The 24,556-nt window shown below is 39.8% G+C and overlaps 1 protein-coding gene and 1 non-coding gene across 2 annotated transcripts in view; one reads left to right on the top strand and one right to left on the bottom strand.

Annotated features, from left to right (window-relative positions):
- Positions 1 to 24,100, top strand: part of LOC124613913 — a 132,397-nt gene extending 108,297 nt beyond the window's left edge. The window contains exons 8-9 of the mRNA XM_047142665.1: positions 4,671 to 5,773; positions 22,921 to 24,100. Of these exons, the coding sequence (XP_046998621.1) occupies positions 4,671 to 5,773; positions 22,921 to 22,924 (1,107 nt within the window). The 3' untranslated portion in view covers positions 22,925 to 24,100. The remainder of the gene's footprint in view (positions 1 to 4,670; positions 5,774 to 22,920) is intronic.
- Trnap-ugg lies at positions 1,835 to 1,906 on the bottom strand. Its single transcript has one exon. It is a non-coding gene; the product is annotated as a tRNA-Pro (tRNA).
- Positions 24,101 to 24,556: the final 456 nt, after the last annotated feature.

Below are 24,556 nucleotides of genomic sequence, written 5' to 3'. Positions count from 1 at the left end.
TCTCTCTCTCTCTCTCTCTCTCTCTCTCTCTCTCTCTCTCTGAATCACCCCCCCCCCTCTCACTCTCTCTACTATCAATTTAGGCATCAGCTCTAAAACTGTATGAGACAGCCACTGTACAAGACACTAAAACCTCCAGCCTCAAAGTGTAGGTTGAAGTATGGACTATCATTAAATTTTAAAATGTAATGTAACAAACTGTTTACATAACTGACACCACAATGGGCAGATCCTCCCACTGTAGCAGAAAGCAATAACCTATATAGAGACAATGGAATAAGACTTCTCTCGCCTTCCATTCTGACTTAGGGAAAAGGTTTCAGCGTATAGGGGAGTGATACATTTTTCAGCTCTGTCACCTTTACAGACTTCCGTGGTTGATATGTCAGCTCCATTATTTCCTTTTATTGCTGAGTGCCCTGATACGCCTGGTTGTTACATGAAGAAATGGGTATCTACTAATGACACGAGCCAGTGGTGAAAAAAAATTGTGGCTTATTCGTGTGCTTCTGTGCTGAATGTTAACATGACAACAAAAATGTCATGTCACCCACCATTTTTACATTCACTTATGAAAAATAGAGAGCACATTGAAGGAGAGAAGGAAGCAAAATGAAACTTTGTGCGTAGAAAGGCTGTGGGGTTTTATATCAGTCAGACACTGCTCCATCTCGAGTCTGGCTACAGTTGGTTGAGGAGGATGTCATGTGGCTGTTGAATCATCTCCAGGGATAAGTTGACTTACAACTGTTGTAACTGGCCCTCAGTAAAATGAACTTTGGTACTGGGATGCTGTTGACAATGAAACTGGTCCCACATATGTTCTATTGGGGACAGATTGCGGAACATGGCCAAAGTAGCCACTTAACATCATGTAGGAAGTTCATATGTCATGTACCTTATTGGATGAGTGTTGTGCTGCCACTAGACAGTACCAGGATACTATCTAATGAGAGTTGACATATGAGGAGGCAATATGTCTGTGATGTACCACTGTATCATCATAGTTCCCTGAATCACTACCAGAAATGACCTGAAGACACTTCTAGTGGCTCCTTACACCATTCACAGTAGCAGTAACACCAATGTCATAATGTATTTTCTCTCATTTAATCTCTCCCTTAGTGACAGAGGTCATCCGAGGTAATGCAGAACCTATATTTGTCATCTAATGCAGTGCTAGTCATCAACAGTTCGTGTTCCTCGTGATTGGCACCACTTTGAAAACAGTCATCAGTGTGGCACTGCTAATGGCCAACATGTGGGAGGGCAATTCAGTGGACAGCTTCTGTAATCTCCGACCAATGATGAAGGGTGACACTGAATGACAAGTCCATTACTTCTGTTTGGATGGCAGATGCAGATGTAAGGAGGGCTACAGTAGTCTTGACTCACAGATGGTGATGTCCCTCAGTGTGATCAGACTTGGTTGATCCAAATGTTGGTGATGTGCAGTTTACCCTCTGGTTCCCATTCAATCCACATTGGACTACTGACCTGTTCAAATGCCTAGATATCACAGTTTGATTTGAAAGCCCTGTGTAGACCCACAGTAATGCCCATTACAAACTCTTGCCAAATGACACAAGTGCATGGTATTCCCCATGGCTATTCAAAGTGCTTGCTAACCATCTGATGCTAAACATACCCATTATATACATTGAGACAAAATTTCTGGCAACCCTTCAGGAGGCAAAATATGTGGTATAAAAGTGACACACTACCTAGCTTTTGGAATTAATAGTTGGAACTAATAGTTGTTTTCATCCCAAGAAAGTATGTCATATTTACTTCTCTGGCACTGCTACACATTTTGCGTGTTGAGGGTAATTACTGGCCCATCCGGGATTTGAACCCGGGACCTCTTGCACCCAAAGCAGGAATCATGCCTCTAGACCAACAAGCCAGCTGCCGGCAGTAATGTAACTAATTGTAAACAGTCCACCCCCAGGACCACCATGCAGTACTTTGTGAGGGCTGATAATATGGACTTGTCGTGACAGCACTAATTAACTCTTGTGAGCATTTTACCTACCACAGATCATTGTAATTATAGTCATTTAGATACCCATTGATGTTCTGTGCATGTACAAAATTGCTTCTACAACAATTCATTCCAGGTGCTTAACTTTTTTAGTCAGCCAGTAAATTTATAGGCTTGTTATGTAATGGGATTCTGGGAAGCTTTCAGGTTTTATGATTGATTAGGCAAGTTTGAGATTTGTTTGATGAACAGTTTGTGAAGTTAATTGTAAAAACAGAACAGTAGAAATTGTCAGATTACCTAGCCTGTCAGATATTGATACCAGGTAAGTGCTTGTAGAGTTGTCTTTATGCCTGAAATGATATCAGGGGGAAATTATTTGCATGAATAACTGTTTATGTAATCTGAACTCTGCCATGGAAATGTAAGTCCAGTCTTGTTCTGTATTCTTACAGTAGACTCATCTGTGGAATCAGTTGTACTTAGTACAGACAAAGTTCTTTAATTGTCTTTTTCATTGCAGCTTCTGATTGCACAATTGTAATGCAATACGTTTTTCTTTCATTTCTTTGGAATATGGATTATATGGAGTTTGGTTTGGATGGTTTACCAGAACCCACTAAAACTCATCCCACGTTTTGTAGTGGTTTTTACTAGTTGCAGTTTATATTAGTTCCGGTCTGGAGGTATGTTAAACAAAATTCCTTGTTATTTCTGAGAACAGACAGAAGGAAGAATTACTCAGTTACACTTGCAACCTGGCCGTTTTTCTTTACCGACAGCTGCTTATCATCTTTGGCTGCATTCATGACACATTCAAACTGTTTTCCAATTTTTTTATGGAAAATTCAAGTAGCTGTACTCTGAAATAAGGTACTCTCACATTCGACAATAAAGGGAAAAGACTGCGTTTAGTTTGCAGCTGTTGCTTCCATGACACTTTACAACAATTCTCATTGAGCACCTTTGATATATGGTGTGAATTACTTCATGTAGATCTACTTTCATTTCCCCACTGATGAAAACTTGTCCCAAAATGTGCCATAGAGTAATGGTGTGTTTCCAGCAGCTATTGTACATTTGAACATTGTTAGTTATATTGACCATGGAATTTCGTAGCAGTGCTTTACAGTGGGAAATATAATATTCTACATAATAGACAAGTGATGCACCACTCACAAAAAACAGCTACTTTCGTGTTGAAGTGAATGTTGCATGCACATATTTTTGTTTCTTTCATCCTCTTCTGTTCTTTTTCGAAGGCTAGCTGACTGCCCTGATGCTCTCAATGTGTGATCATTAGGTATTTCGCTCTTCTGGTTTGTATACAGTAAAACAAAATGCTCCATTCTTGTTGGTCAAATACAGCTGAGGAAAGTATTATTCTGACAAACAGACAGAATGGCTGGCAAGTACTTCTCTTTAGGAAACACAGCTCTGTTATTACCAACAGAAACACCTAAAATAGGATGCAGCACTACTAACTTTCAGATAGTAGGTTCATTTGTCATTGTGGAAGGTGAGGGAGGAGGCAGGGGGTCATCATATTTTAAGATCAGAGGGACCCATTTTTTATGTGGTGCAAGGGAGGTAAAGATGAAGGAAAAGCATTGGATAACATAAAGGGGTGAAGATAACACATTAGTAAACAGTGTGGCAGCTTCAGTTCAGAGGCTATAGAAGGTGCAAGATGGATTATAGGAGGCAGAAAAAGTGAAAAGTGGAAATAATAATGAAATAATCAAATAAAAAGAAAAGGGGAAAATAAAATACAGAAGTAGGGAAAATATGGGTATTGCACATATTGGTGGGGAGGGTGTAGAGTATTAAACATTTATCACAGTGATGAAAGTAGGAAGGATTGGGCATATGCAGACATACACAGGAGACATTATGAATTCCTTCTAGACACCAAACCTTTCTTCAAAGTAAGTAGACCATTTTTTGTTTTACATTAGTCACACCTCCTAAAAAGTTTGTATCATTAACCTTGTTAGAAAGCCAAATATCTTTGGTTAACTGTTGTTGATGTATGCTTGTGCTCTTTCTGATGTGCTACATGTTTGTGTTATTTGCTGCTACACATATAAGGGCTTGCACATTTCGTGTGACCTCTCTTTGTTTGTCACTTCTGCCTTATAACTGACTACTTCCCTGCATATTATGAAAAATGGAAGGAGATGGAATGGGGCAAAGAGTTCATAGAACTTAGTTACAGCCTTTACTGAGCAAGCATATGTAGTCCTCTGGAAAGCAGAAAACCTGTGATATCAAGTGTAAAAATTCAAGGTGAAGTCCTCTACAGGTTTTACCTGATTTCTGGCCTCATTAATGTTTTTGCAGCTGCTTTTGAAAGTATTTTGTGCTCAGTGTATTAGTCTGTTCTATGTATTTTGAATTTATTGCTGCACTAACACTATTCCCAACTACCTTCCTTAAATGTAAATAAGGAGTTTCATTTCAATGTGACTTGCTAAAAAAGTAATGCCAGAAACTTGCACCTCTTCACTGTAAAGCAATTTTGCTTTGTTTGTGGGCTTTATAATTTGCACAGTGTTTTTGTTCATAGTTCTCTTATAGCTTTTTGTTGTGGCTTCACTGTTTTACATTGTCTTTTCTTATGTATGATGAGCCAAGAAACATGTGCTAACTACACAATGTCTCTAATACTGACTGAACCTTCCAGGACTTATACAGATACCAGTACAAGCTGCCTGAGAGGGAGTGGGCTGCTCGATTTGCATTGCCACAAGATACTGTGCATGCAAGGCATGGAACAACAACAGCACAACAACTTCCTTACAGTCAGCCAGTTATTATGTTTCCTGAGCACACAAGAATCCCAGCATCACCAACACAACCACTGCTGTACAAAACAGTCCACACTGTTGGGCAGTCCTCCCATCGAATGGTTGTACCACCACCATCAAGTTTTTTCGATGACTCCATGAGTAATTCACCAGTGAATTTACCAGTGAACAGTGTGCAACCAGCACCTAGCAGTACAAACGTGCAACTCCGCTCTGAACTTACTGCATCATCTTCTAACCGAATTTCACAGGAAGCTTCACTTCCTTCTGTGAGAGACACTGAAAATTTAAACTGTGATTGTAATGTTATAGATCTGTCACAGGACAAAAGCACGCCAGAGGATAATGATAAATGCCAAGTGGTTAAGTGGAGTGACAGAATCCCCAGAGGAACTGAATTGCATCGTCCTGTTATGGAGAAGCCAAACAGCATCTCCTCATCCAAAGCTACTAGTGAAGTACCACAATCTTCAGACTATATACAAGATAATATTCCAGACAACCTTCAGGTCAACATCTCTGCAACAAAAACAGCCCTTCGTTCAGAATCTGTGGATGAAAAATGTAAAAGTGAAAGTCTGTGTGGTACTCCAGAAAAAAGGTTGTGTCAAGATCCTGACAATAAGACAAGTGCTTTATCCAATATGCACACCCATCAAGTGACAGCGATGGATTTGTCACCATCTACCATTGTAGACTGTACTACCAAATCAACACCATCACAGTCATCACCACGTATGCTGGGAGCCAGCCACCCTCAGTCATGTGCCACAAGAAGACCTTCACTAGACTCAATACAGCATGCAATGAATGGTAAAGGTGCCAGCTATGTAAATTGTGGACAGCAAAATCAAGAATTGTGCACTGTCAGCTGTTGTGAGCAAAGTAGATGTGCTACACATACCAAGAGGCTTGCAGCAGCTGGTTCTGCTTGCTGTGGTGCAACCCAACTACCACAGCAGTCACCTAATGATGAAAGGTAGAGTTATGTGAATTTAGATTTTACCTAGTCACTATTATTTAATGTAAAGAGAATATTCTCAAGTAATATTTAATTTTAATGCACAACAGAAAATTCTTCAGCATGAAAAGAGAATTCAAGCTGAAGCTGCATCAAATTTTTGATGTGTATGAAGGCAGCTGTGCATTGCAAAGACTATCCTTTATGAGCCAGCAAACCATAGGTACTGTGAATTAAATTTTTAAATGCAGCTATTTTGTGAATATTCTGATTTTGTGTTCACTAATGGCAAGTTTCATGTGAGTGTGTGTGACACGCCCATCGGACACATTCCTGTCTATTTTGGGGAGCTATACTGTCCATCAGTACGGAGTAGTGCTTTGTGCAGCACTTATCTCTACTAGGAGTGCATTATGAGCACTATTAGTGCAATAAAACATTAATAAGGTGCTGAGGTCTGTGCCAATATAGTATCTATAATATGCCTCAAATTGTATTTTTGAGTAGAATAGCCCCAGAAACTCAAAATAAGTATCTGTGATTTGTAGCATGTATGGCTGTTTCTCCACAGATATCTGTATTTCTCTGTAAGGCTACTTGAAAGCAGCAGTGTTCCAGGCATTATCTTGCTGTAGTACAAATGAGTTGCATTTGTGTAGGAGCTATCATATTCATGGGCTGGAAGAAGCACCTTTTTTTCTGGCAGTCATTTTGCACTTGTCAGAGGAATATGCACTGTGGAGTGCTACCAGGTCTACTGTGACCATGTGGCTACCCATTGGCACATCCAACTACAGGTTTTACTATTTATTGTAATGATCTACTGACGTGTATGTTAGTGCTTGTGTTGTACCATATAACATTGCAGGGATCTCTGTTGTTCTCTCAGCAATTGAGTATCTGTAAATACAGTTGGATTTAGCTCAGTATTCTAACTCCTTCCATATGAGTATCAACTGATGGCTTACTGCAGAAGGTCTTATATATTACTTGAGAAATTTATCTGAAACTTAATGCGTTGAAACCAGATCAGTTCTGTGGTATATTGTCTCTGTAGGTGCCCCTCTATTGATATATGGTCCTCCACATTAATTTACTTGATTTTTTGCTTGTATAATTCCATTTGAAAATATTATCTGGCACTTTTTGACCAAATAGCCTTTAAATAACATTTCATGTTTAGTGAACTTTATCTGCTACGCAAGGCAGTGTCTTGATGCAGAAATCCATGGCTGTGCACAAGAATGACTGTTAAAATTTTAGTACATCTAGAGTATTTTTGCAGTGTCTGTGTAGCTATAGGTTATATAGCATTGGGATTCCAAACAAATTCAAGATACTTCAACTTTAAACACACATGACAGAATTCCCATTACAATGTAACAGGGTAAGACGGGAGGGTATGGACAAGCGGCTCTGTGCTGGAGGTGGTTTTGGAGATGCAGACAATGTAGGCAGCCAGTCTGTTGCCAAAACACTTAACTAACATAGATCATTATACCTGCAGTGTGCAGTAAACAATGTCCTTCAGACGTGAACATGTCTGCTGGGTGAGACCGGACAGAGGGGCAGCAGTGGCACAGCTTGTAGCTAGGACTATGGCAGGCATGCCCAGCAGAACTATCCAAGTGATGAGCACAGAACTGCAGACTGGGGAGCAGTGATCAGCAACGGCAATCCGCCATGATGCAGTACTTACTGCCTGACCCAGACTGTGAGGTGGTGGCAGAGTGTTGGCTGCCTGGGCTCAGACAGTAAGATGGCAGTCATTGGTTCATAGCCTAGATGGCAGTCATGGCTATGTCATATGGTGATGACTGGCACAGGCTGTGCATCATAGTATGGCCCAAATGTACCGATGACAGACGGACTGGACCAGGGGTTTTGAATACCGCTGCCTAGAGCTGACTTCGTGGAAGAGACTGTGTTTTTGTGTCATTTGGAAATGTCTATAGCAAAGGTCAAAGGTTGGGATCTGACTGTTGTCACTCAGCAGCTGGTCATTATCCCATATTTGGCCAGTAGCTCATGGAAGTGGACTGCTTGGAAGTGGCGGCTTATGCTGAGGAGGTTGCTGTGTAGGCAGGGTCACTGACCAGCTTTCAGGCTATGACTGATTACAGTTCTGGGCTGCCTTTGATGACATTTGAGTTCTGTGCTGATACAGTTCCTCTCCCCCCCCCCCCCCCCCACACACACACACACCACACATTCCCCTAAATTAACCTGGACTACTGGATTACTGTTTAAGTATGTGGCTTCTACATACATACTTTACATTCTACTGCATGAATTCGGACTAAATACTTCTAGTGTAACTTCTTGCATCAGCATGTCCTTCCCTTCTCTTTGTCACTTTATGTACACTATCTTACTTGTGTATATTCAGATATGAAGTTTCTAGGTCCCTTGTCCTTTTCCATCACTTTGTGTTGAGTTATAGCTGCCAGCAAGGCTAGGGTCTGGACCTGGAGTTTAAACAGAGGTAAGAGTAAGATTTTAAGCAACTCTACATCTGAACTGGCAATACATAATACTCACTATTATCAGGATTATGCATACAGCTTAAGTCAAAGTTTCTATGGCCATTTTTTGTGGATATCGTCTGATCCAGTGAAGTGAAAAGGGTCAGATCTATCATATCATTTAAATTGGAATTTTGAAGGGTAGGTCTGGCAGGTAGATTAATGAGTAATTGATATTTAGGATGATGGTTCCATTGATGCTAGGTAACTGAAAAATAGGTTCTGAGATGCCCCATTGTGTAGCACTTATCAGCAATCCTTGTCCCTCCAGTTGTATTCCTGTTCACAGCAGGTACTAATGACAACTAGCGATTTTGGTACTGAGGTTACCCAGTGTAACCATATCTTTTGAAAGAATTCAGTTTCACTTGTGTTGGTTCCCCAGGGCAGTCGGTTGCAGGCTACTTGAGAATCAAACAGAGTTTAGTCGCATGACTCTAGGACTTTGTGTGTCCATTTTGTGGGGTGGCCAGTGACTTGCCACTTCTGGCACTTCAGTAACAGTGGAGAGTAGTACTTAGTCAAACCCCCATCATCTTAAATGAGTATAAACTGGCCTAGCAAACATACACTATAACGAATTGGTAACCTCACATGCATCACATGTACACACAGTCAGTATCATTTACTGCCAACTGCCAACCTACATCGTGTTGCAATCAGCACAACTACTTCTACACAAGCCACACACATCGCAAAACAGTAAACGTGTGGCACCAGGTGACACTGATGCTATCCTTCTAAACTGATTTCCACATGCTAAGGTGGAATATTGCCAATAAAATTTCTTGAAAATCCCCTTAGCCTATTACATGCACTAAAAGGTTCCTGTGAGGCTCTCCTAGAAAAGCGACACAAACATGGATATAACCTTAATATATACTCAAAAATGTCACTAATAATTAATTGTTGTTGTTGTTGTTGTTGTGGTCTTCAGTCCTGAAACTGGTTTGATGCAGCTCTCCATGCTACTCTATCCTGTGCAAGCTTTTTCATCTCCCAGTACTTACTGCAACCTACATCCTTCTGAATCTGCTTAGTGTATTCATCTCTTGGTCTCCCCCTACGATTTTTACCCTCCACGCTGCCCTCCAATACTAAATTGGTGATCCCTTGATGCCTCAGAACATGTCCTACCAACCGATCCCTTCTTCTGGTCAAGTTGTGCCACAAACTTCTCTTCTCCCCAATCCTATTCAATACTTCCTCATTAGTTATGTGATCTACCCATCTAATCTTCAGCATTCTTCTGTAGCACCACATTTCGAAAGCTTCTATTCTCTTCTTGTCCAAACTATTTATCGTCCATGTTTCACTTCCATACATGGCTACACTCCATACGAATACTTTCAGAAATGACTTCCTGACACTTAAATCAACACTGGATGTTAACAAATTTCTCTTCTTCAGAAACGCTTTCCTCGCCATTGCCAGCCTACATTTTATATCCTCTCTACTTCGACCATCATCAGTTATTTTGCTCCCCAAATAGCAAAACTCCTTTACTACTTTAAGTGCCTCATTTCCTAATCTAATTCCCTCAGCATCACCCGACTTAATTAGACTACATTCCACTATCCTTGTTTTGCTTTTGTTGATGTTCATCTTATATCCTCCTTTCAAGACACTGTCCATTCCATTCAACTGCTCTTCCAAGTCCTTTGCTGTCTCTGACAGAATTACAATGTCATCGGCGAACCTCAAAGTTTTTATTTCTTCTCCATGAATTTTAATACCCACTCCGAATTTTTCTTTTGTTTCCTTTACTGCTTGCTCAATATACAGATTGAACAACATCGGGGACAGGCTACAACCCTGTCTTACTCCCTTCCCAACCACTGCTTCCCTTTCATGTCCCTCGACTCTTATAACTGCCATCTGGTTTCTGTACAAATTGTAAATAGCCTTTCGCTCCCTGTATTTTACCCCTGCCACCTTTAGAATTTGAAAGAGAGTATTCCAGTCAACATTGTCAAAAGCTTTCTCTAAGTCTACAAATGCTAGAAACGTAGGTTTGCCTTTCCTTAATCTTTCTTCTAAGATAAGTCGTAAGGTCAGTATTGCCTCACGTGTTCCAGTGTTTCTACGGAATCCAAACTGATCTTCCCCGAGGTTGGCTTCTACTAGTTTTTCCATCCGTCTGTAAAGAATTCGTGTTAGTATTTTGCAGCTGTGACTTATTAAACTGATAGTTCGGTAATTTTCACATCTGTCAACACCTGCTTTCTTTGGGATTGGAATTATTATATTCTTCTTGAAGTCTGAGGGTATTTCGCCTGTTTCATACATCTTGCTCACCAGATGGTAGAGTTTTGTCAGGACTGGCTCTCCCACGGCCGTCAGTAGTTCCAATGGAATATTGTCTACTCCGGGGGCCTTGTTTTGACTCAGGTCTTTCAGTGCTCTGTCAAACTCTTCACGCAGTATCATATCTCCCATTTCATCTTCATCTACATCCTCTTCCATTTCCATAATATTGTCTTCAAGTACATCGCCCTTGTATAGACCCTCTATATACTCCTTCCACCTTTCTGCTTTCCCTTCTTTGCTTAGAACTGGGTTTCCATCTGAGCTCTTGATATTCATACAAGTCGTTCTCTTATCTCCAAAGGTCTCTTTAATTTTCCTGTAGGCGGTATCTATCTTACCCCTAGTGAGATAGGCCTCTACATCCTTACATTTGTCCTCTAGCCATCCCTGCTTAGCCATTTTGCACTTCCTGTCGATCTCATTTTTGAGACGTTTGTATTCCTTTTTGCCTGTTTCACTTACTGCATTTTTATATTTTCTCCTTTCATCAATTAAATTCAATATTTCTTCTGTTACCCAAGGATTTCTACTAGCCCTCGTCTTTTTACCTACTTGATCCTCTGCTGCCTTCACTACTTCATCCCTCAAAGCTACCCATTCTTCTTCTACTGTATTTATTTCCCCCATTCCTGCCATTTGTTCCCTTATGCTCTCCCTGAATCTCTGAACAACCTCTGGTTCTTTTAGTTTATCCAGGTCCCATCTCCTTAAATTCCCACCTTTTTGCAGTTTCTTCAGTTTTAATCTACAGGTCATAACCAATAGATTGTGGTCAGAGTCCACATCTGCCCCTGGAAATGTCTTACAATTTAAAACCTGGTTCCTAAATCTCTGTCTTACCATTATATAATCTATCTGATACCTTTTAGTATCTCCAGGGTTCTTCCATGTATACAACCTTCTTTCATGATTCTTAAACCAAGTGTTAGTTATGATTATGTTGTGCTCTGTGCAAAATTCTACAAGGCGGCTTCCTCTTTCATTTCTGTTCCCCAATCCATATTCACCTACTATGTTTCCTTCTCTCCCTTTTCCTACACTCGAATTCCAGTCACCCATGACTATTAAATTTTCGTCTCCCTTCACAATCTGAATAATTTCTTTTATTTCATCATACATTTCTTCAATTTCTTCATCATCTGCAGAGCTAGTTGGCATATAAACTTGTACTACTGTAGTAGGTGTGGGCTTCGTATCTATCTTGGCCACAATAATGCGTTCACTATGCTGTTTGTAGTAGCTTACCCGCATTCCTATTTTCCTATTCATTATTAAACCTACTCCTGCATTACCCCTATTTGATTTTGTATTTATAACCCTGTAATCACCTGACCAGAAGTCTTGTTCCTCCTGCCACCGAACTTCACTAATTCCCACTATATCTAACTTCAACCTATCCATTTCCCTTTTTAAATTTTCTAACCTACCTGCCCGATTAAGGGATCTGACATTCCACGCTCCGATCCGTAGAACGCCAGTTTTCTTTCTCCTGATAACGACATCCTCTTGAGTAGTCCCCGCCCGGAGATCCGAATGGGGGACTATTTTACCTCCGGAATGTTTTACCCAAGAGGACGCCATCATCATGTAATCATACAGTAAAGCTGCATGCCCTCGGGAAAAATTACGGCTGTAGTTTCCCCTTGCTTTCAGCCGTTCGCAGTACCAGCACAGCAAGGCCGTTTTGGTAAGTGTTACAAGGCCAGATCAGTCAATCATCCAGACTGTTGCCCTTGCAACTACTGAAAAGGCTGCTGCCCCTCTTCAGGAACCACACGTTTGTCTGGCCTCTCAACAGATACCCCTCCGTTGTGGTTGCACCTACGGTACGGCTATCTGTATCGCTGAGGCACGCAAGCCTCCCCACCAACGGCAAGGTCCATGGTTCATGGGGGGGAATAATTAATTAGAGAACGTAAAAAATTAGTTTGAAAGGCCACCTCATGATCTCAAAGCATACAATATTATAAGGACTATAAGACTCACTTTCTTCTTCGAAACATTGCCTCCAAAATTCAGGTGCATCTTATACTTGAAATTAATATAAAAATGTCCAGTGTTCAATTTAAAATTCCTGCCAGTCACAAAAATGGCCATATATTAAATACCAAGGGAGACCTATCTCTATCTGGCAACATCGGATTCAACTGTCAGCAGCAGTTCACCAATGTGGCGAATATGAGTTCCTGGGATTCACAAGCTTGCTAACACTGTCTCCCTCCCACCCTACCATCAAAAACTCAGAACACTGTCTAGCTTATGGTGCACTCTATGGCCAGTGAACTTGAACTGAAAAGTGATTTGTGTTGTTATTGGTAACAGAACAATATCTTTGTCGGTAGCTAGTTTCGTTATTAGCAAATGCAGACGAACATGGAAACAGTGCAGCTGAGCAACATTTCAGCCCTTCACCAACAGAAAAACTGTTCACGATTGGTGAGCTAGGAAAGAAGAACTGAAAAAAAATGAGGAAGACTAAATGTGCAAGTAGAGGACTGAATGGAAATGGCCAAAATAGAAGAGTATGTATTGAAATGAAGCCAGGGATACTGTCAAAATGGCATTGGAGTTAATACAAAAATGATGGAAATACATAGTCATAAGATGGCGTTCCAGTGGAACTTAACGGTCTTTAAGCGTGGAGTTGGTTGGAGCTATAGGTTTATGAAGCATCAAGGACTTATCATGCAACTCAGAACTAAAATATCTCATAAAATGCCAATAAGAGTATGAAGAGACAATATTATTTTTCCATTGTGTCATTATTCAACATCAAAAGAAAACCAAAGTGGACAGAGCTCCTCTGACATTTGATGTGCTGAGTAACAGAACTGTTGCCACGAAATGTGGTGAAACTGTTACTTTAAAAAAAAAGAAGACATGAAAAAATACACTATAGTGTTGTCCTTTCATGTCGTGCTGTTGGTACTAAACTTAATCCGATGATCATTTTCAAGTGAAAAACAATGCCAAAACCTTCTGAAATATAACTAGGTGTTATTGTTCATGTACATGACAAGAGTTGGATGGACAAGACAGGTGTGAAATAGTGGATTAACAGAGTGTGGGAGAAAAGGAAAGATGCTGTATTGAAGAAGCGTTCTCTTTTTCTCCTAGATCAGTTTAGTAGTCATTTGAAAAATTCTGTGGAGGAGAACTTAATACAGGGAAACACAAAGCTTGCTGTTGTTTCAGGAGGACTTACTTCACAATTGCAACCTCTTTATAAATAAAATATGAGAGAGCAATGGAATGAATGGTTGGGGATGAAATGCAACATGAATTCATGCCAAAGAGAGCTTTAAAATGACCTACCATCAAACAAGTGTGTTAGTGGATGAAACAGTCATGGCCTAGAGTGAGAGAAGACATTATTGTTAAATCTTTGAAGAATTGTGGCATAAGTGAGGCTCTCTATGGCAGTGAAGAACATAATATATGAAGAGGACAATGATGATGATGAAGAGGAAGAAGAATAATAATAAGAAGAAGAAAGTTCAGCTGACAGTTTTCAGAGATTTTGAAGATCAGTTTGGTTTATGAATAAGAACTTTTTTTCATGTGACTTTGCAGTCTAATAATAAAAGTTGTAAAAATGTTATTTAAAAAATGCATAAAAAGTAAGGGGCACCTTACAGTCTGTAAAATACTGCATGGATGTGTTGGCACAATTGGAGGTACACCCTGCTTCACTTTCTTGGTTTTACCTTCCTTTCTCTTATTTTCTCCACCCAATCTCAGAATCAATCTTCAGAAGGAGCTGCTGATAATTAAGGCAGTGCTTCTGGTTCAACGTGAAATGTACGAATTCTTCCTACATAGATGGCTGTGCTTGGGTTCAGAAGTTGCAGCTTGACTTTAACTGGAGATATCATCTCATCTTTGGTATCGCAAAATGAATTTCTTAGTTTTTCCTTTCGGCACAGGAGATTTGGATTGCAAAACCCACTGCACAACATAGTTCTTAACAGTTTCACTTCTTTTGTTGTGGGTGCCTTCCTGCCATTCTAGAGCCTTTGTATTTATCTTTTTAAACTGACACCAGATACTTTCTAATGTTTTAGCAAAATTTCAAACATTTTTCCTGCGATTCTCTTTCACTTCTGCCATTCACTTGTGGGTGTAGTGCACCAGTTCTTAAGCTTTTTATGTGTAGTAGTCAGTGTAATTACTTCAATAAATCGGACATAAAGTTAGTGCCTTAGTCAGTTACTAGGGTCTCTGGTGTTCCAAATTTCAGTATCCGCTGGTTAACAATATCTGTACCATCATTTCTGCCTTTGTTTCAGTATAGCAGTCATGGGCAAGAAACATGAAAGATTATCAATTATCCTTAATACATATCAATTTCCTGCTGGTGTTTGTGCAAAAGGACCAAGAATGTCCATTCTGATCATTGTGCTTGCCTTGTGAACTGCTGACAGTCAGCAGCCTAAGGTATGCAGCATTTTTTCACACCTACTCCCAATACATTCTGTCATGCATATCTCGTGACTTAACTCTGTCCGTGCTTCTGTGACCTTCCCCTGGATGATGTACAACCTGGAAATTGCCATAAAGCATAGCAGCAGGTCAAACAACTGGTTGAATCTTTCACTGCCAGAAGCCATTCCAGTGGTGCATGACATATTGTGATCTTACAGATAACAGCAGAAATAGGCAAGGCCAAAAATTATCTTGAGCATTTCTTTTTTGGTACTTGAATAGTTCTTCTCTGCCTGATTGAGCTGTCTAGGAGCATAAGCTGTGGGTGTTTTTCCCTTCTATGTCTTAACTCAAAACACAGCCTTAGAACATTCTCACTTGAGTAACAAGACAGTACAAAATCTTGAAATTGCTCAAATGGTGCTTTGCAGTCTGGAGTCCAATGAAACTTAGCTCCCTTCTTTAACAAAATCTCATAAGGAATCTTTCTACCTCTCCAAAACTTGGAATAAATTTTCCGTAAAAATTAGTGATACCGATATGAGACTTTAATTCCTGTGCTGTGCTACATGTTTGGAAATCCTTTATTATGGTTTGCACCAGATGTGAGCCATGGCTGATAAATATAGCTTAAGTAATGGGCTTTCTGCAGTATGAAGTGGCTTGGCACTTGGAGAACACAATGACATCATCTTTGTAGATATCTGCTGTTTTAGTTTTCGACCTGTAGCATCCTGCCTAACAAGCATTGGGAAGTTGTCAGTGCATTTTTCAGACCTGATGGATCCAGTGATACCACTAGTGAGCAAATGGAAGCAGAAACAATGTTTTTGGCAGGTCCTCCATTGATATCTCTGATTGGTGGTACCTGCTTCATAAATCCATGGTGGTGAAATAATGGCATTGGCCCAGATTGTTTCAGATCCCTGTAATTTTTGGCATAAGGTAGGCACCAGTTGTCTATAGTCACAGAGGAATCTATAAGCCTTATTACCATCAGAAGATTTTCTGGAATGATAACAACAGGTGCCAACCAGGGACTTTCTTCTATAACTCTGTCACTGGTTGCAGATTGTTTAGGGCTTGATATGGCTTCTTACACACAGGTGGCTTGTTCCTAGTGGGAATTCTGTGTTGCTTTAGTGGTGTCACCAGCAATGGTTCAGGCAGCTTAAATAATTCTGTGTATTACTGCAATAATCTCCCTGTGTTCACTTTATCGTGTGCTTCCAGATGCAACAACTTTTCTCAGCACAGTTAAATCAACAGACTGTCTTGGCTTCATTGTATTCTACACAGAAATCCGTACTCGGCTCACCTTCCTATACAGTTCTATGTTATCTCTCAGTGCACCTTTTGATAGCCTCACCCCTCACCAACCAAAATAGAACTACTCAGCTTCCACCAATTTCCTGCACAAATGATAAGCTACAATTTTATGAAATATTGTTCCAGATCCAGAGCAATGGCTGTACTAAAAACAGTATTATTTGGCACACGGGCTCATGCATTCATCCCGAGCAGCCTTCCTGTGCTTTTCAGTATTATATCCCATGAGTCAGTCTAAGAGACCATGTATGGTTACCCAATGTTCAGGTTTTCCTTATGACATTTTTGTTTTTTCAGCAGTAAAAACAAGACAGAATGATGTCCTATCCAGCTCGTCTGTGCCCGGTTATAGGTCAACTTTGGCGTGATTTTTATCCAGTAAGTGTAGCTCAGAAATTTTGTTATAGTTTATACCCACACTAGGGAGAACTTCCACACACACCCAGAAGTATCTCCTCCCCACTTTGAAGCCCAAGTGTACAACAAGATGGGTTCAGTGTTCCGGAACCAAATACACTCTTGGTGAGCCAAGGGTACCTGTGATCCTGTATCCAACAAAAACTTACACAAACTTCCTTTTACAAAGCCACATAGACAAATGTGTGGCACTCATTTTGCACAGGGCTGTCCCATGAACACACTTACTGGGAGTGTTGTGCAGTGGTCACTCCACCCTCCGTCTGGTCAAGTGTTGTCCCAATTCCACCTTACACATGCCTGCAGACACTTTTGAATGGAGTGCCCTACCTGTTTACACCTTTGACACAATGTATTTCTACAAAACAGCTGAACATGGCCCAGAGAACCAAATTCCACAAGATAACCACTGCATTAAAAATTACTCATTTCTCCTCCAACCTAGTTGCTGAGTCAGTTTCTGACTGAACTGTGTTTTGTTCAAGGATTTTGGGAATTTCATGTGCACTTCACCTGACACGTCAGCCTGTATCTCCTGAAAAGAATGTATCAGATGCCCATTGTCTTGCTTGCTACAGTATGGCTTTATTGGCACGATCATCCCTCTGTTCATCTGTATCAATATTGATTTTTCTAGTGTTGTTGTTGTGGTCTTCAGGCCAAAGACTGGATTGATGCAGTTCTCCGTGCTACTCCATCTTGTGCAAGTCTCTTCATCTCCAAGTAACTACTGCAGCCTACATCCTTCTGAATCTGCTTAGTGTATTCATCTCTTGGTCTCCCCCTACAGTATTTACATCCATGACTCCGTCCAATACTAAATTGGTGATCCCTTGACGTGTGATCCCTTGATACATGTCCTGCCAACCGATCCCTTCTTCTAGTTGAGATTCCCCTTCACCCCAATTCTGTTCAGTACCTCCTCATTAGTTGTGTGGTCTACACATGTAATCTTTGGCATTCTTCTGCAGCACAATATTTTAAAAGCTTCTATTCTCTTCTTGTCTAAACTGTTTATCATCCATGTTTCACTGCCATACATGGCTACATTCCTTAGAAATATGTTCTGAAGAGACTTTCTGACACTTAATTAATGTATACTCAATGTTAACAAATTTTGCTTCTTCAGAAACATTTTCCTTGCCATTGCCAGTCTGCATTTTATATCTTCTCTACTTCGACCATCATCAGTTATTTTGCTGCCCAAAGAGCAAAACTTATCTGCTACTTTAAGTGTCTCATTTCCTAATCTAATTCCCTCAGCATCACCTGTTTTAATTCGATCACATTCCATTATCCTCATTTTGCTTTTGTTGAGTTCATCTTATATCCTCCTTTCAAGATGCTGTCCATTCCATTCAACTGCTCTTCCAAGTCCTTCACTGTCTCTGACAGAATTACAATGTCATTGGCAAACCTCAAAGTTTGTATTTCTTCTCCCTGGATTTTAATTCCTAGTCCAAATTTTTCTTTTGTTTCCTTTACTGCTTGCTCAATATACAGATTGAATAACATTGGGGATAGACCACAACCCTGTCTCACTCACTTCTCAACTACTGCTTCCCTTGCATGCCCCTTGACCCTTATAAATGCCATCTGCTTTCTGTACAAGTTGTAAATAGCCTTTCGCTCCCTATATTTTGTGCCTACCAAATTCTGAAACTTGAAAGAGAGTATTCAATCAACATTGTCAAAAGCCTTCTCTAAGCCTACAAATGCTTTAAATGTTGGTTTACCTTTCCTTAACCTGTCTTCTCAGATAAGTTGCAGAGTCAGCACTGCATTGCGTGTTCCTACATTTCTATTGAACTGATCTTCCCCAAAGTTGGCTTATACCTGTTTTACCATTCATCTGTAAATAATTCATGTTAGTATTTTGCATTCATGACTTATTAAACTGATACTTTGGTAATTGTCACACCTGTCAGTACCTGCTTTCTTTGGGATTGGAATTATTATATTCTTCTTGTAAGCTGAGGGTATTTTGCCTGTCTCATACGTCTTGACCGCCAGATGGAAGAGCTTTGTCATTGTTAGCTCTCCGAAGGCTATCAGTAGTTCTAATGGAATGTTGTCTACTCCCTTGTTTTGACTTACATCTTTCAGTCCTCTGTCAGAGTATTCACGCAGTATCATATCTCCCATTTCATCTTCATCTATGTCTTCTTCCATTTCCATAATATTGGCCTCAACTACATTGCCCTTGTATAGACACCTCTATATATCTTTCCGCCTTTATCCTTTCCCTTCTTTGCATAGGACTGGTATTCCATCTGAGCTCTTGATATTCAAATGGGTGGTTCTCTTTTCCCCAAAGGTGTCTTTAATTTTCCTGTAGGTAGCATCTGTCTTACCCCTAGTGATGTATGCTTCTACATCCTTACATTTGTCCTCTAGCCATTCCTGCTTAACCATTTTACACTTCCTGTTAATCTCATTTTTGAGATGTTAGTATTGCTTTTTGCCTGCTTCATTTACTGCATTTTTATGTTCTCTCCTGTCATCAGCTAAATTCAATAACTCTTGTGTTACCAAAGGATTTCTGTTAGCCCTCATCTTTTTATGTACTAGATCCTTGGTTGCCTTCACTATTTCACCTCTCAAAGCTACCCATTCGTCTTCTACTGTACTCCTTTCCCCTATTCTTGTCAATCATTCCCTAATGCTCCCTCTGAAATTCTGTACAACTTCTGTTTCTGTTTACCCAGGTCCCATCTCCTTAAATTCCTACGTTTTTGCAGTTTCTTCAGTTTTAATCTACAGTTCATAACCAATAAATTGTGGCCAGAGTCCACATTTTACGTACTTACTTACTTACTGCGTTGGTCACACAAACCGCAGTTGGTCTTTGGCCACATCTACTCTTGGAAATGTCTTACAATTTAAAACCTGGTTCCAAAATCTCTGTCGTAGCATTATATAATCTATCTGAAACCTTCCAATGTCTCCAGGCCTCTTCCACATATACAACCTTCTTTGTGATTCTTAAATCAGGTGTTAGCTATGATTAAGTTATGCTCTGTGCAAGATTCTATCAGGCAGCTTCCTCTTTCATTCCTTATTCCCAGTCCATATTTGCTTACTACTTTTCCTTCTCTTCCTTCTCCTACTATTGGATTCCAGTCCCCCATGACTATTAAATTTTTGTCTCCCTTAACTATCTGAATAATTTCCTTTATTGCACCATACATTTCTTCAATCTCTTCATCATCTGCGGAGCTAGTTGGCATATAAACTTGTACTACTGTAGTAGGTGTGGACTTGGCTACAATAATGCATTCACTATGCTGTTCATAGTAACTCATCTGTGTTCCTATTTTTTATATTCATTATTAAATCTACTCCTACATGAACCATATTTGATTTAGTATTTATAACACTGTATTCACCTGACCGAAAGTCTTCTTGCTCCTGCCACTGCAACTTCACTAATTCCCACTATATCTAACTTTAGCCTGTCCAGTTCCCTTTTGAAATTTTGTAACATATCTGCCCATCTGCCCAATTAAGGGATCTGACATTCCATGCTTCAAACCATAAAAATGCCCCCCCCCCCTCTTCTCTTTTTTTTTTTTTTTTTTTTGACATCCTCCGCCTTCCCAGAGATCCGAATGGGGGACTATTTTACCTTTTACCTCCAAAATATTTTACCCAAGAGGACACCATTATAATTTGACCATAAAGTAAAACTGCCCCCCTTGCTTTCACCCATTTGCAGTACCAGCACAACAGTGCTGTTTTGGGTGATGCTGCAAGGCCAGTTCAATCAATCATCCAAACCGTTACCCCAGAAACTACTTAAACAGCTGCTTCCCCTTCTTCAGGAACCACATGTTTGGCTGGCCTCTCAACAGATACCCCTCCATTGTGATTGCAGCTACAGTACAGCTATCTGTGTAGCTGAGGCATGCAAGCCTCCTCACCAATGTCAAAGTCTGTGGTTCATGGGGAAGATTTTCCTGGTGTGGTCTACAAATCTTTCTGCTGATTCCCCTTGTATTTTAACTATACCATTAAGCATTCCTCCTCACATTATTCTTTATTCTATAGCGATCTCCTAACGCTTCCACAAAGTAAGGAAAGACCATACTGCAAATTCTCATTGCACATCACGTATGATCTAGCACCTCTACCAATTTTAAACAAGCCACACTTAACAACTGCTCACTACTCCAGTTCCATAACATCACGACTGGATACAAATTATCAAAAAAGACAAAAACATCTTCCTCAGATTTACTCGAAAATGAGGTAACCAGTGAAGTAGTACCGTTATCAATGATGGGTGGATACACACTAGAAAGCTACTGTTCCCTTCTTTCATTAAACAATCTATTTCCTTATGTAAAGCATCATTATCAGCTGGAGCCTTAGCTATCTCATCTGTGAAATGCTGAAATGCCTTCTGTGTTGTCAATTTTTCACTGACCGACTTTCTGCTTACTGCAAGTGTACAATAACCCCAAACAGAAAAGATAATGAAAGGAAATAATACATCCTGACAGGGCACTGCCCCCCCCCCCTCCCCAAAGAAAAAGAATAAATAAATAAATAAATTAGTCATCAATTACTTCAGTTTTAGTGCTGATTGCTGCTGTCGCATTCTCTTCATTTCTACCCTTTGTTGGACAGCCTCCAACAGTTCTTCTGACACAAATCTACATCTGCTTCTGCATGATTACTCTGCAATTCGCATTTAAGTGCTTGGCAGAGGGTTCATCGAACCACAATCGTACTATCTCTCTACCATTCCACTGCCGAACAGCACGCAGGAAAAACGAACACGTAAACCTTTCTGTTCGAGCTCTGATTTCTCTTATTTTATTTTGATGATCATTCCTACATATGTAGGTTGGGCTCAACAAAATATTTTCGCATTCGGAAGAGAAAGTTGGTGACTGAAATTCTGTAAATAGATCGTGCCACGACCAGAAACGTCTTTGCTTTAATGACTTCCATCCCAACTCGCGTATCATATCTGCCAACTCTCTCTCCTATTACATGATAACACAAAACGAGCTGCCCTTTTTTGCACCCTTTCGTTGTCCTCCGTCAATCCCACCTGGTAAGGATCCCACACCGCGCAGCAATATTCTAACAGAGGACGAACGAGTGTAGTGTAAGCTGTCTCAACAACAGGAAAGTGTGGACAAGCTGCTCCTGCTGGAGGTGGTTGGATGTGCTGATGATATAGGTTGCCAATCTGTTGCCAAAACTGCCCTGGGCTGACCTTGTGGAATGAACAGTGTTTTTGTGTCGGTTGGAAAGATCTGGAACAGAGGCCGACGACTGAGATCTGGCTGTTGTCATGCGGCAGATAGTTGCTGCCCCCAGACTTGGCCGACTGCTCGTGGAAGTGGATGGCACAGAAGTTGTGGCTTCTGCTGAGGTTACTGTATAAGCAGGGGCATTGACTGGCTGGAAGGCTACAGCTGTGGCTCGATTTCAGTTCGAGGCTGTGTTACGTGCCGCTAGAATTCTATGTACCAAATATTTAAGATTTATGTGTATGAAAACCAGAAAAAAAATTGTTAAGGAGTGAAGGTAACAACTCAGAAAATAGTAGATGCCCCGAGTCATCGAAGGCATGTTAATGAGAGTGAAAATTAAGCTAGCTTTCAGGTGAATCCTGTCTCAGTACCATAATTTCACTTATCCTGCACCCATACCCTCTTTGCCATGGTGTCCATTCTGTCTCCCCCTCAATCTTCTCCTCAAACTTACTATGGTCATGTGCTGCACAATTTCACTGGTGCGGTACCTGTGTCGCATTATGTAGTAACCAAAACCAACTGCGGGAACGCCTTGGGCTGCGGATCGGAGCCGCCAGGCGGGGAAGCCGCCGGTGGTGGAGCACGCACCACTCTCAGGACCTAGGTTTTACAAAATAGAATTATGTCTTTCATGCTGCTGACCATAGTGTGCTACAGCTGATTTACCAATCACCCCCCTCCCCAACCCCATCTTTAACCATTCCCTGTATGATTTTCTTACGGTTTACTTTAGAGTGTGAACTATTTCTGCTGTCATTTCCCAGTAAGACTATATTTTACCTAAAAAATACAGAATCAGTTTTTAATATGATACAATTATCAGGTAAAAAAATAAAGTATCAGTTGTTAATGTCATACAGTTATTAGTTTTAAATTATTGTTTCAGATGACATGAGATCTGTTGGTGCCAGCAATGTGTTCCAAGCTTTACATATGACGGTGTTTCACCACATTGCAGCATTTGTTTTCCAAGATAAAACTTGCATTAAGTGAAACATGGAAATTAGTGAGTTTCAGTAATATTGCAGTGTTATTTGTATAACACCTGTGACTGAAGATTGTATTCATCAGTGTCATTGTCCTTTTGTATGTAGATTATCCTAGTATAGCCTGTATTGATGTCCTATAATATTCAGGTTTGAAATTTTACATGTCTGCAGTGAGCATTTTTGCCTGCTAGCTAGAAATATTCACTTTTGGGAAAATTGGTCCTCATCACAGTAATTGATTTAAACTTTTTTATGTTCTATTTTATTTTAAACAGTGATGCAGCATCATGTGATAGCTGTATGCAGTATTGCATACATTTTGGTCTAGTCCATCATGAAAAACTTATTTACTATCCTTCTTTGTACCTGAAATTTGATACCTATTATCAAATGTATTAGAATAATATTCCTATTTTCTGTATGTTTTTAATTAGAAGATTCTTTACGAATACTTTTTATATAGTGTATTGTACCAGTTTATAAATATTGCAACATAGTTAGAAGTACTAGTCACTCAATCAGTGAATTGATGTACTTATGTAGCAAAATTTAAACATGATGTTAATCTTGCTCTTTTTATAACTGTGAATTGATTGTATGTAATATGTATGGTAAATCATCTGTGATTAAATGTGATGTTCAATGGCTACTATTAACAGTATTTGTCTTAATTGTTGCTTATGGTAATTGTGTATGTGCTGCAAATTTGATATTTATTAAATTTAAATAGGTATAAGTCTCATACTAAAGGAAAGAAGATGATGTTCCATTAAATTATTGATCTCGACATGCCGAAGACTAGCCTTGGATACAACAATAGATGTAGTTCATATGGAGACTGTTCAAGGCATTCTATGTAATTGTAATGTTTCTAAGTAAAGAGAGTTTTTATAGATGTTTCATGATACTTGTGGACAAAAATACGCTTACACCTGTTAGCATACTGGCAGTGTTTTCAAAAACAAAATCCATAGAAATATTTGTCACATTACATAGAGATACAACCAGAACACTTAATGTGTTAAATTATTGTATTTCAGTCATTGTTCCAATTTTATTAAAACCATCTACAATGAATGTATCCATGTCCTGAACTTTATTTCATTAATGAGGATCTGTACCTTCAAGGTATGCAATTATCTAGTTTCATGTGCCATATATCATTTGTACAATTAATTGTAATGATGTGACACAAGTCATTTTACATTCACATTACACACTCGTGTGTAAATATGGCTACATTCTGACCATTTACCAGTGTGTGTAGTTTTTTTAAAATACAGATATGAATTAGTAATTCCTACTCTTTACCCTTTTACCCATTACAAAAATAAAAATTCTTCTACAGAATAGAAGTTGTCAAGGAAGAAAGTGATCAGAAACGTTAGTGGCAAGATTATACATCACTTTGTGTGCTAAAGACAACCTTAATGTGAATAATTTATTGGTGTTATAGTTGTGTACATCATTGTTCTTTTTAAACTGTTCCATTGCAACAAACTTCATGAGGGAATAAATATACAATGAGGCAAT

This window comes from Schistocerca americana, chromosome 1 (assembly GCF_021461395.2).
Source record: "Schistocerca americana isolate TAMUIC-IGC-003095 chromosome 1, iqSchAmer2.1, whole genome shotgun sequence".
NCBI classification, from domain to species: domain Eukaryota; kingdom Metazoa; phylum Arthropoda; class Insecta; order Orthoptera; family Acrididae; genus Schistocerca; species Schistocerca americana.
This window is presented reverse-complemented; position numbering and strand designations above follow the sequence as displayed.